Source organism: Hemiscyllium ocellatum, chromosome 12, assembly GCF_020745735.1.
Source record: "Hemiscyllium ocellatum isolate sHemOce1 chromosome 12, sHemOce1.pat.X.cur, whole genome shotgun sequence".
In the NCBI taxonomy this organism is placed as follows: Eukaryota; Metazoa; Chordata; class Chondrichthyes; order Orectolobiformes; family Hemiscylliidae; genus Hemiscyllium; species Hemiscyllium ocellatum.
Genome location: NC_083412.1, coordinates 36481153 through 36495494, shown reverse-complemented (window position 1 = coordinate 36495494; position 14342 = coordinate 36481153). Strand labels below are relative to the sequence as shown.

At 39.0% G+C, this 14342-nt stretch overlaps 1 protein-coding gene across 1 annotated transcript in view; it reads right to left on the bottom strand.

Moving 5' to 3' along the window:
* LOC132820918 (cilia- and flagella-associated protein 47-like) overlaps window positions 1-14342 on the bottom strand; it is a 491537-nt gene that overhangs the window by 201899 nt on the left and 275296 nt on the right. The window contains 2 exon segments of the mRNA XM_060833275.1: window positions 2339-2482; window positions 11305-11504. Coding sequence (XP_060689258.1) covers window positions 2339-2482; window positions 11305-11504 — 344 coding nt within the window.

Here is a 14342-nt window from a genome sequence, read left to right as displayed (position 1 = left end):
CCCCTTTTGAAATAAAGGCCAGCATCCCATTAGCCTTTCTGATTACCAGCTGCACCTGCTTGGTGGCCTTCTATGTGTACTATACAAGTGCCCCAAGTCCCCTGGTGTTGCAGCTTTCTGAAGTTTTTCTTCATTTAAATCATATTCTGTTCTCCTGTCCTCCCTTACACTACCAGAAAATACATCTGGTGCAGCCAATGAACAAGTGATTCTCCTATATATTGTTTTTCCCTATAAACACCTACAATACTGCCAAACAGCAGGAGTGTTTATTCCACTCCCAGCATCCATGTCGTGTATGTGCAGGTGTAGGACACAGTGAAGAAATGAGTACAAAAAACCTTATTGACATTCCACCACCAGGAAGATGAGAAACATCGAAGTGGCCAGTGACAAGCAGTGCCCTTCTCATCAAAGGACTCTCCTGGTTATATATTTTAAATTTTTTTTTGTTTTTTTTTTCTTTTCAGGGTGTCTGACACTGTTGTTTATTTTTTTCTTCTCTTTTCGCTTTTTTATTTTTTTAAAAATTACCCCCACACTACCATCTAACTGCAGTAGTGCTTATTTTTTCCCCAGCGCCCATGTTGTGTGTGTGCAGGTGTGAGACACAGTGACAGACACAAGGTACACAAATCTTTATTCAGTTTCCACCACCAGGAAGAAAGGAAACACCCGAGTGGCCAGTGACAAGCAGTGCCCTTCTCATTAAAGGACTCTCCTGGTTATATTGGTCAGCCAAGGCTTTCCTGATTGATCCAGGTTATCAACTCCAATCAAGAACCTCATAGTCAATAAGGTCCACCTGGTTCCAATCACTAGAGCCAGGAGTGCCCAGCTTATGGTGGTGCCATGATGCCAACAGAAGTGTGTCATGAACCCTGTAGGATTTAAGTATAGTCCTCTACCTCTGCCTTGGTCCTTATCCTTCAAAACTACCTCTTTCCTCTGGAGTTGTTTTGTCTTCAATGTGAGGGGTGAATTGTGCTCTCAACATAAGCTAGTAGGGGTGGGAGGGAGAGTAACACAGTTAAGATCACGAATGGGACCTAACCACTAAAGGTCTGCAGTCCCTCTGCAATTCCTGTTTTAATTTGCTGAGTAAGCAAAAGACTTGCCAGAATTTGCAGGATCTTTACTCAAATAAGATAGATTTGATTTTGTTGATGTTTCCAAGGCCAGAAATGTTCTTTTTCTGAATTAGAGCTTTATGTGATGAAACCACAGACGTCCGCACCAAGCAAACCAGGAAGAGGTCTCACTGTTTTGGTGCTCCTCGGTCTCACAAGGAAATTTCCATTTCCTTGCTCCCTGGCTTCTACCTACCCCTTCCCCTTTCCTTCATCCATGAAGCCTCCTGCACCTACTCTCTTCATTTACATATCTCCGAGCCTGTCCCAGGAATAGGTTTCCTGCTACCCAGTATTGCTCTCATTCTCCCGACACAGCTGCTTCTTCCCATCCATCTTGAGCAGGTGACTTACAAAGACTGTTCGAGTTAAACCAGTAAAATAGAGTCTTTAATTTCTCATCCCACCAAGGCCAGGATGGTTTACAACTTGTTTTGACCAATGTCTCATGACTCCTGCTTCAAGTTCCAATCAGAGTTGGAAATGCATATGGTAATATCCTTCAGCTTGGGAACTGCTCAGTGGGAATGGAATCTGTGGTGCCAGGCCAGCAATTTGATTTAAATTACGGCAGACCATGGAACCTGTAAAATCTCATTCATTCTTCCTGGTATGTAACATGCCACCACCTCGGCCTGATTTTCCCACAAAGTGAAACTGATCACCATTATATTAATTAGGAGAATTATTGGAGTAGTGTCACAGTCTTCTCATTTTTTGTTTTGTCAAAAGCTGTAGTGCCAAAAATCACAAAAAAAGGCCTGAATATTGTAATAATCAGGTTTTGTTTTCTTACTTTCCTTCTTGAATCAAATCAATTTATCTGCTTGACAATATATGATTCCAGCTGTATGAGTGTAAAATAACGAGAAGATATGTCAAGTTTTTCTATTAAACTTCATCTATATTATTAACTGTGTCCAATGTTACTTCTTCCCCAGTTGTCAATCAAAACCATTATTTCAGTTATATAAACCTTGAACACCATCAATGAAAGTTAAAATATTTTGCTAAATAGGTTACTTCTCATCACCTACAGTAGTCCCCACAGTGATTCCACATGAGATTATTAATTCAAACACAGAACATTGAAGAAAAATATCAGGCACCAGATTTCTAATGAGCAATGACTTGTCAACATAATTTTGTTTTACACAATCTATCAGGAATTCATCAATATAATACTGAAAAGCAGAAAGATATCTTACCATTGTCACACACTCAAAATTTGGCTTGAACATTAATGGATACATCGATGTTTCACAAGCCCGGATGTACATCATTGATGGGCCAAAGAAGTCTTTCCCTTCCAGAACAGCTTTAAGTCTCCAGTCTTCCTGTGAGTCATTATGCTAAAAAATAAATTATATAGAATGTCTCCATTATAATTCGCCTCAATTGCCATTTGTAAATCAAAATACAAATTGCTGGAAAACTCAGCAGGTCTGGCAGCATCTGCGGAGAGTGTCTGCTGCATGGTCCAGGAGGTGCAAAGCCATCTTCTAACTAGATGCACTACTCACATAATTTCTTTAATAACAGGTCATCTATTGTGCCTTTGTTGACAACAAAGTGATTATCCCTGAAAATTTATTATTTTGAATTGATGGCAAGTAAGATGCTTTACACCTGTACCTTTAATATAAACAAAATATTATATAGCATTGAAAAACACAGTGTTAAGCATAAAATGTAGTTTGCTAACTCAGTGGTTGGTCTTCAGAAGTTCAAATATTGAAATAAAGCCAAATACAAAGTAAGACATTCCTGCAAAATGCTGGAGATGATGTTATTTGTTATTCGCCTTCCCTCCACCTGCCCTTAGTCAAATCTGGATTCGTGAAAAGCAACTTGAGGACATATGTGCTGTAGTCTCCCTGCTGCTTTTTACTGGGTGGTTCATTGGGGGAAATATTAAAGTCAAATGATTACCTTTCCTGCCATTTACACTGTTGAAATAACGAAGTCTCCTTTCAGCCCTGGCATCTAGTATTCACAGGAATGAATGAATGAGGAGCATGTCCTTGCACAGACTCACTGGCTGTAAGAGAGCTCCTACAATAAAGAGTCTTTAAGGAATGGACACCGTGCTAGCCATATCTTCTTTACTGGGCAGGCTCACTGAGGCTTCTGCAGCAAACCTTTGTTGCCATGGCAGCACAACTGTTTGAAAATAACTTGAGCACTTTGCCATTAAATACAACACAAAAACAGAACAGACATGCCAGAGAATTCCTAGAGACCTAGCACTCCAACCAGAATGCCATAAACAAACACATAGATCTAGATGCCATCTATCAACCCCTCAGAAAACGAACAGAAAATGACATCACCACAAACCCCAGGAACCCCATCCAGGAGAAAGATATAAATAGAAAGCAGGAGACAACAGCTTCGCTTCACTTGGAGGTCGCCACTGATGATGTTACCTAGCCAGGTAATGAAACGTCTGGATATCAAACGTACAGCTCAGCGAGCAACCCTACCCCCTAAACAAAAACAGAAGTTGCTGGAAAATCTCAACAGGTTTGGCAGCATCTGTGAAGAGAAATCAAAGTTAATGTTTCAGGTCTGGTGACCCTACCTCAGAATATTAAATAACTATTAAATACCTCGGGGCCAAAATCACGGTTAGTCAGGTTTACATTTCAGCACAACTAGAAATCCTGTCCAGCAAAGATATTACACAGTCGCAGAATTTGAGGGAAGGGGCAGAAAGTCTTGACCAGCAACTGAAGAATTTGCACAGCATAAATAAAGAAATCATTTCTATTAAAAACGAAAGCATGTAATGTAGTTGGACTTATTAATTTTAATCATTCAAAATTATTTTACTTAATCTAGTTGTCTACTATTATATCACATGAAATTTTGACACTGTATAGAGCAGAAACATGAAAATCTAATGTGATCACAGAATTTTCATACTTAATTGCAAGAATATTATAGGCATAGAATTCTGATATTAACTTTTATGGAGCATAACTACACATTCTAGCCTACTTAAATGCAGAAATAAAATACTCATCATTGGCAAATTAATCCTTATCGTTGAGTCAGTTCTGATCATTACAAGCTGGCACAAGAGATATGGATAGAAATCTAATGAAGATGTCATCACATTCTGCAGTACTCCTTCTGGTGTCTTTCAGTGGATCCTACTGAAGATGCCTTTGATGGCGAATTGTCGACATAAACCGTGTTGAGTGTTTTACCAAAGTTATCCCTCTTAGCCAAGGTCTCAGACCAAGAGTTACATCAGGGCGCAATAACCAAGACCCTGAATTTTCAGGTCCCATGCTGTCTGGGTCAGGCGTGGAGCCACTGTGCTCAGGTCAAGGGCTGAGGAATAGATCAGGAGCAGTTTTCGATTTCTGTTCCAGGCTCTGATCCTACGTCCACATGATGATACAAACTGGACTTGGCTTCAAAAGAAACCTTGCAGCAATGGAATAGGAACAGCATCTCATCTGAGAAATCTGAGCCCAATATTATTGGACTCAATATTTTGTCACATCCTGATATTTCATTCATTTAGTTCTTTCCTAGGATCTGGACCACATTGATTAGTGTTTATTGCTCATCCCTAATTACCCTTGAGGGGGTTGTGGTGGGCTGCTTTCTCAACTGCTAGAAACTAAGTGGTGCAGGGACACCTATCATGCTGTTAGGAAGGAAAGTCCAGAACTTTGATTCAGCATTGATGAGAAAACAGCAATATGCTTCCAAGTCATGATGCTGTGTGACTTAAGGGACAATTTGCAGCTGTGGTGTTTGTTTATATGTCATATAGTTATAGAGATGTACAGCACGGAAACTAACCCTTGGGTCCAACTCGTCCATGCCGACCTGATATCCCAACCCAATCTAGTCCCACCTGCCAGCACTCAGCCCATATCCCTCCAAACCCTTTCTATTCATATATCCATTCAGATGTCTTAAATGTTGTAATTGTACTAGCGCCACCACTTCCTCTGGCCGCTCATTCCATACACGTACCACCCTCTGTGAAAAAGTTGCCCTTTAGGTCTCTTTTATATCTTTCCCCCTCACCCTAAACCTACGCCCACAAGTTCTGGACTCCCCGACCCCAGGGAAAAGACTTTGTTGATTCATCCTATCCATGATTTTATAAACCTCTAAAAGCTCATCCCTCAGACTCAGACACTCCAGGGAAAACAGTCCAATCCTATTCAATCTCTCCCTGTAGCTCAAATCCTCGAACACTGGCAACATCCTTGTAAATCTTTTCTGAACCCTTTCATGTTTCACAACATCCTTCCGATAGGAAGAAGACCAGAATTGCATGCAATTTTCCAAAAGTGGCCTAACCAATGTCCTGTACAACTGCAGCCAGACCTCCCAACTCCTGTACTCAATACTCTGACCAGTAAAGGAAAGCATACCAAATGCCTTCTTCACTATCCTATCTACCTGCGACTCTACTTTCAAGGAGCTATGAACCCGCACTCCAAGGTCTCTTTGTTCAACAACACTGCCCAAGACATTACCATTAAGTATATAAGTCCTGCAAAGATTTGGTTTCCCAAAATTCGGCACTTTGCATTTATCTAAATTAAACTCCACCTGTCTCTCCTCAGCCCACTGGCCTATCTGATCAACATCCCATTGTAATCGGAGTATCCTTCTTTGCTGTCCACTATACCTCCAATTTTAATGTCATTTGCAAATATACTAACTATGCTTTATATGCTCACATCCAAATCATTTATATCCTACGAAAAGTAGTGGTCCCAGCACCGTATGTGCTTTCTTGGGAGGTACTGTCAAAGGAGCATTGATGAGTTATTTCACTACATCTTGTAAATAGGTGCTTGCTACTGCCGCCATGTGTCAGTGGTGAAAGAAATAAATGTTGCTAGTGATAGATAGGATGCCAATTGACAGGGTTGGTTTCAAGTTTCCTGAATGTTGTTGAAGCTACAACCAGGCAAGTAAAATGTATTTTATCACACTCCTGACCATGTAGATTAGGGAGTTAGGAAGTGAGTTATTCACTGCAGAATGCACAGATTCCATGATCTACAGTCATAGTCACTGTACTGTTGTATGGCTGGTCTTGTTCAGTTTCTCTTCAATGGTGATTCATGAAATATTGATGGGGACCATACAGAAAAGTGGTCTAACCAATGTCCTGCAACATTAGTCAAGGAGAAATATTTGGATTCACTCACATGAGAGACTGGCACTTGCACATTGTGAATGTTGCTTGCCACTTATTAGTCAATATAGAACACAGAAAGTGCTGGAAATGCTCAGCAGGTAAGGTAGCAATCATGGAGTGGAAAATGAGCTATCATTTTAGACCAATGACCTTACTTCAGACAGCTCACTTATCTGAAGCATTAATTCTGCTTCTATCTCAACAGGTGATGTCTGACTTTCTGTCTTTCCAGTACTTTTTGTTTTTATTTCAGATTTCTACCATCTGAAGTATTTTGCTCCTGAGATTCCATATTGCATGGAACTTTTCAATACCTTTTCGTAGCTACAGTATTCAACATTGTAAGGTTTGCCATTTCAATTGTGTAGTCACTTCCTGGAAGAGATCATGGAGACTGGTCAGGCAGCAGCAATGTTGCCTGTACCGAGCCAGGCTGTTGTCACACAAGTAATCTTTAAGTTTGTTCCTGACAACTAATTTAATGACTTTATATGGAACAGAGGTCAAACTAACTGGCTATCACATTAATTATATTTGCCAAAAAAGATAAATTTGTAGGGCTATGGAGGAAGAACAGGTGACTGGGACTAATTGGATAGCTCACTTAAAGAGTTATTATACACAATAGGGTAAATATCCCCTTCTATATGATTCTGTGCATGTTTAGAAATACCATTTCAGCTGCATTAAATTTCTGAAATTTTTCTTTCATACTCTTTTATGGAATTTTCATTCCCTCATGATCTCTTTGAAGTATCATTCAGAATGTGTGTGTATATACAGTATTCAGTTTTGAACACTTTTACATATTTTAATTTTCTTACATACTCCATTGCTATTCTACTGCTGAGAGTTTCTTCTTGTGGATGTAGGTTTGCTCACTGAGTTGGAAGGTTCATTTCCAGATGTTTCGTAACCCTACTAGGTAACATCTTCAGTGGGCCTCAAGCAAAGTACTGTACATGATTCCTGCTTTCTATTTATATGTTTGGATTTCTTTGGGTTGGTTTTGTCATTTCCTGTGGTGATGTCATTTCCTTTTTTTTTGTCAGGGGGTGGTCAATGGGGTCGAACTCGATGTGTTTGTTGATAGAGTCCTTTGGTTGGGATAACACATCCATCTTAGGACAAGCCAAACAGAGACATGCACGAGAATTCCAAGAAGCATGGTATTCCAATGGAAATGCTATCAACAAACACATCTAGTTAGACCTCATCTACCACCCCCTGAGAAAAAAAACAGGAAATGACATCACCATAGGAAATGCCAACATCAATCCAACGAAACCCAAACATATAAATAGAAAGCAGGAATTACGTACAGTGCTTTGCCTGAGACCCACTGAAGATGTTACCGAGCATGGTAACGAAATGTCTGGAAATGAACCATGCAGTTCAGCGAGCAAACCTACATCCAGAACCTCAACCTGAGCTACAAATCTTCTCAAAACTCATTAAGTTTCTTCTTGTTATATTTTACCTTTGTAGATGTTATTTTTCTGAATTTCTCAATATCTCTTATTACCTTTGAAACTCACTTTGTGATTTTCTATATTCATCCAATGAGTCCTCTCTCCTTTCCTGCAGAATGACTTACAATTTTTCTTCTCCTATTTCACTTCTTAATTTGCTTCTTAATCCATTTCGGATCATATTTTTAGAGTTTGCTGGTCTAAGGTAGGTACTTCTACTACATGTTGAACATAACGTTTTTTTTAAATATTCCATTTGTCTTCTATTATTTTGTTGGCAGACATCCTTATCAAAACAATTTGATTCCAGTTAGAGCTGTATAAAGAGCAGCAGTGCAGAACTACATTTCTTCTATGAGAGTGGGCAAGGGTACCACTGCAGTCTCAAAAAGCATCTGCAGTCCTCACTTTCTCCTACTCTTAAAAGGGCTGTCTGCACTACCTTGATATGTCTGGAGCATCCCTCCAGTAGCCTCTATGTCTGGTAGTCTGGGTTCCCTTATACTCTTTTCTTGGAGATGGCCACACCTGCTTTGGAATGGATCAGCTTGATTATTTTTCACTCAAAGGACACATGCAAAGGGCAATAAATCATAATTGATCACCGAAGCCTTCACTTCAGTTTAGCACCTTCCAATTTTGCTACCACAGCCTACTAACAATTTCCAAACAAAAAACCACACTTCAATCAACACTCATTCTCAAACATGGCATCACATATACCAATAATAATACCAATAATAAACAACTGATTGAAAATTACTCATGCAAGGGTATTTTCTCCTGTGTGACCATCATAAACAAGGTGAAACTGGAGCGTATGAGCTTATTATTTTAATACAATCAAATAAATGGAAGACAAATTCTTCTTAATTGACTCTGTACTTTACTTGAATGTCGAAATATGTTTTCCCTTAATCTAAACACACACTGAAGACCAACATCACAAGAAATGGTTATCTTCTCCTGTACATCAAAAAGGTTATTGTTTTGATTGGATTCTTCTTTCATTGAAGTGGGTCCCACAGTAAAGCTCGTGCCAAGACAGCTTGCTGAGGCATTTTGAGACTGCAGCCACAGGTCAATCTGTGCCTTTTCTCACCGTTCCAATGGACTTAAAATCTGTGTTGCACTCATTACATGGCTGGCTGGGTTATGAAATGCTGAACATTATAACAACCAGCAGCCTGGTTCACAGCCACCAGGGTCTGAACTGCAAGGTTCTATCCAATTTGTCCTTGGGTCGAACAATCTGTAAATTGTTTTTTAGTTTTTGTGCAGGGGAAGAATTGTTGCACGTAATTGGAATGCTCCTCTCATATTTCAGTTGAATCCCCAAGAGTTCTAGGTCCCACAATCCCAAAATCATGAACAGCCTACTCCTGGTCCTTTGGTGGGAAACAGTGCTATTCTCATCCATTCACTATTTATCTGATGTTCCTGCATTTATTATTACCATCATCACCCTCACTGCCTTTATCATCCTTATGCTCAATGAAACATGGTTCTGTTTTTCCTCACCATCAGCCTGATCTTCTTCTTCTTCAGCCCTTGCATGGCTTGAGACTATTTGGGGTGTTTATACATAATTACAAGCATTTTAACTCTAAGACATTGCCTCACTGATTGGTGTAAAGGATTTTCTGCAGGTTGAATTCAGCTGGATTAATTCAAATTTATAGAGAATGCAAGGTCATAAGCCAACTAGTTGAGCCTTGGAATAGTCAAGTTTAGAGGTAACAAGAGTTCAGAGTCAGGGAAATGCAATTTTACAAAAGTGGAAGCAGGAATTTTTGACAATACAGTGACTATGAGGTCAGAAGATCAAGGATGTTTAGGACTATGAGGGTTTGAATAATACCTCAGCCACAGGCAGTAAGTGACACTTTTCGACTCTGATCTCTAGCATCTGCAGTCTTCACTTTCTCACAGACAGTAAGAGACGGGTTATGACTAGGGAATGAAGATTGAGTCAGCAACTCAGATGACTGTAATGGCTTTTACCTTGCCAACATTTAAGTGGAGGTAACTTTTCCTAATTCAGTGCTGGATGTCAAACAAGTAACAGGGCAAATCGGAAGTAGTGGAAAGGATAAAAAAAACTAATGGTGACCTAGAGCTGCAGGTGTTGAATGCACTTGTGGAATCTAACATCAAGGGGTAGGATGCTAACAAAAAATATTTAAGCTAAATCCTTGAGAGACTCCAGCAATAACAGTGAGGAAGCTGAGAGAAATACCAATGCAAGAAATTATCTCGCCATGACGGGAAAGGAAAGGCGGGAACAAGGTAAACATGATTTCTCAAATGTTGCACACCAAACTTCAAACACCCTGAGCATAATGGTCTAATTTGGTTCCTATTGGATATAAAAATAAGCAGCTCACATAAATCTGACCGTAAATCGGTCTGTAACATGGATATAATGTTGTATTTCAATTCTTTGGAATCAAGTTTTGTTTAGTAGTTATTAATCTTGTTTAATTGCTATTGATTCCTGGTAATGTTTCTCTTTCAGACACCTTACAACAGAATGCATAATTAACCAATTAACCAACTTTGGTAATTGCTCTTCCTGGTCTATGAATGCCATAAATAGGAATTCTTATTTGTCTGTTTCATGCAATGTTCTCCAGTATATTAGGCATAATCCACACATGTGCCAATGTTTTGATTGTTATGCATACTTTCCTTCTTGCTTACAGCTTATTGATTGTCAGCAAAATCATACCTAACATGAAGAAAATGTTTGATTTCAGAACTGTTGGAAACAACAGCAACACTGTATGTATGCGCTCTAAGTAATAATACTCTTTGACTGCATCTCTCTGTATTGTGTCAATTGTTTTCTGTTAAAAGTACTGCATTTAGCTAAGGTATTGCCTTTGAATAGTCAGTGGTATCTATTGTTTTAGAGAACTGTATATTAATAGAAAATCAGCTTTCAAACGTCTCAGCATTTTCTTAGCCTGCTTACTAAAGCAGGTTCTTCTATTCAGTGAATGGATTTCTTAACCTGTACAAAAGAGTTCTTAGACTTCAAAGATGATGAATGAATCTGGTAGAAATATGCCAGAAAATATTTTGTGTAAGTACGGACTGGAACACTGGAATTACTTAGCAACCTCATACAAAAGGACTGCAAAAACTGAAAAGATTATTGTTGTGCCATGTCAATTCAGGTAATACACACTTAAAATGTACAAGCCTAATGATTTAAAAATATAGTCCAGTAATTACAATATAATGACATTGTTGCATAAAATATTTAATGGTAATTGCAATTTTTGTCTGGTTAAACACGAGAGTCTTCCAATATGATTTGCTAATTTCCACTATGCTCAATTTAAACTTGATTAGGTAATCATCAATGAAGATAGCAAACTGATGTGACAGAAATTGAAAGTTTGAATTTAATTGCTATTGGAGACTGACATAAAATTTTCTAACGAGAGGAAGTAAAACGTTTGAATGATGCTGAATTTTGTTAAATGAAGCTTACATTTACAATACTTACCAGTGGAATGTTTTTAATGACAGATTGGTGGGTGGAAGCTATGACTTCCAATTCAGTCTCCAAATTGTCCTCAGGATTTACCACACAGACAATGTTGTACAAACGAATGTCACATGGGGATCGGAGAAAAATCTGACAAGGGTATCGACCTGGTCCTTTTGCGAAAAATTTCATTGGCAGGATAGCTGAGTCTTCCTTATCTAGATTTACCAAAAGAAGTGACATTATTAATTTTCCATTTTCTAAGACTACTTAGAATTTAAAAAGTAGAATTGCAGTAATTTTCACAATTTATATTTTATCACAAATATTATCTTATTTCACACTTTCAAAGGTCTTCTTCCTGCATTCCATTAAATTCAGTTAATTTTGTTAAATTAGCTGCTTGAGAAGAAATGGAAACATGAAATGAATAGCAAAAGATTGGTAGGTTTTAACAGATAGAAAATGGGGACAAGTTTGGTGTTGAGACAGCTGATGGGACCAATGGTGGAGTGATTAAAATTGCAGATTTGCAAGATGCCAGAGCTGGAAGAGCTCAGGGATTTAAGAAGGTTGTAGGAGGATGAGGTGGTGATGGCACTATGGAGGGCTAGACCCCTAATGCCATCTCTTGCTCTTTTGAAGCAGCAAGTTCCAAAGACACACAACACTCTCAGAGAAAATGGTTCTCTTTATCTGTCTTAAAGCTGCAACCCCTAATTTTAAAACAGAGGCCCTAGTTATTGACTCATCTATAAGAGGTATCATCCTTTCTACCTTGTCAAGACCAATATCTTTCACAGTTCAATCAAGCCAGGCATTGCTCTTTTAAACTACAGTGGAAACAAGCCCAGCCTGTTCAATCTCATAAGATAACACAATCATGCCAAGCATCAATCTAGAAAACCTCCTCTGAACCTCTTTCCATGCATTTATATTTTTCCTTAAATAAGGAGAGCAAAACTGCCCATGGTGTGATCTCACCGATGCTCTGTATAATTGAAACAGAACAGACTTCCTCTTTATCTTTACTTCCTCTTGCAATAAAATATAGCATTCCATTATCCTCCTTAATCACTTGCCGTACCTGCATACTAACATTTGTGACTCATCCACTAGAATACTGGAAGCCTGGATTTCTGCAGTCATTCTCCAATTGAGTAACACTTTGGTTTTTCACTTTTTCTGCCAAAGTGAACAACTTCTTATTTTCCCACATTGTAATCTATTTCCTAGATTTTACCTTCTCACTCAACCTCTCTGTATCCTTCTGCAAACTCCTTGTGTCTTCTTTAATATAGACTTTCCTACTCATCTTTGTGTTATCTGCAAACGTAGTTCTCATGCTTTCACTTCTTGATCTAAGTCATTGATCTAAATGGTAACATTGATACAAATTGTAAACTTTCAATTCAAGTTGCCAATGCCAATCTGAATTTTACCAGTTTATATATAAATTAACATTACCCATGATTATTAGTACTGCTTTATCACAAGTACTTAGTACTTATTTTTGTATACTTCATCCTACATTGTGGTTCGTTTGGGGATCACCCATACCAGTGACTTCTTTCTCTTGCAATCCTTCATCTCTATCCCAACTTAATCTCCAATACTCAAAAATAATTTCTGAGTATTGATTACTAGTTCTACTCCTCCCCACCTTTACTGAGCTTCCTATTCTTCCTGAATATCACATACTTCCATGTTCAGGACACAGTCTCTGTCATCATGTAGCCACATCTCCATAATAGCTATCAGATCATATTTACTTTGTTCAATGTGCGCTATTAATTCATTTACTTTGTTATGAACGCAGCATGCATTCTGATAGAGATCCTTTAGTTTCTTTGTTCCTTTGCACTTGTATCCTTGCTAGACTCTGTCATCCCAGCCTTCACCTATTTAAGACCCCTGAAGTCCAGCATCAGACTGCTCTCAGGGTTAAGAATCAGACCTACCTGCAGCCTGCTCTCTCAATGGGCAAATGGCATCTCATACCCCTTTCCTTCCCACTATTTTAAAGACTTTAAAGATAAACAGGAATCCCACTCCTGCCCACCCGCCCACACTATTTGAGTTTCAAGCTCCGTTGACCCTGAATTATTTATTTCCATATGGTGAAATATTCCATATGCTATTGATTTGATGCCTGCCACCCTCTGAAGGTGAACTGAGATGGGGTGAAGTTGGGTGCTGTTACCAGAAACAGATAGGTAGGCTTGGCTATGTGTTATCCAAAGTTCATCTTCAATCAAATATGGCACCAAGGTTGCAAACAAATTGGTTTAGGCTCAGTGAAAGGATGGATTCAGCAGCCCAAATGGAGTTTGTAGCCAAGATCCAAAACTAATGTCCTCCTAATATGTAAAAGGAGATGAAAAGGCCAAACCTGATTGGAGTGATTCACACATGGTGTTCTGAGAAAGATGAATACAGATTTGTGATGCAACAATCTGATCAAGGACTTTGGTGAGCAAAGGGAGGGTGGAGCGGAGTTGTCATTTGAGGTAGTGTTTATTTGGAGTACAGTGTTGGTGTAAGATAGAGAAAGGGGCAGTAGCTGAAAAGTGACAACTGTGAACACTGGCTAACCCGGGATCCATGAAAGGAAGCTGGATGGCCAACAGTTTAGTCAGAGCAGGTTCATGGAGTAGGCAATGAGTCTCATGGTCAAAATGAGCCAAGAAACGGCAGGATCAAGAAAGAGAGATAACGAGAGAAATATGCAATTTCAGGGTGAAAGCTGTGAAGAAATTTAAAGGAGGTTTGGCCTGGTAAGTAAGGAAGGCAGGAGAGACAACTGTGTCACAATTTCAGTGACAAAGAAGACCAGTTACTGTTGGAGGTGAAGACGAAGGAGACTAGCAGAGTGGGATTTAAGAAGACAGGTATGTTATACAGAAAAGCAGCATTTTGGGGGCAGAAGTTCAGTGGTAAAGTGGGTAGGGAGGGATCTTTGTTTTTTGCATTCCAGAACGATTAAGAAATAGGGAGCAATTCTGGGACTAGGCAAACTAAAACATTAATAAGTTCTCTAAAACCAATATCTCAAT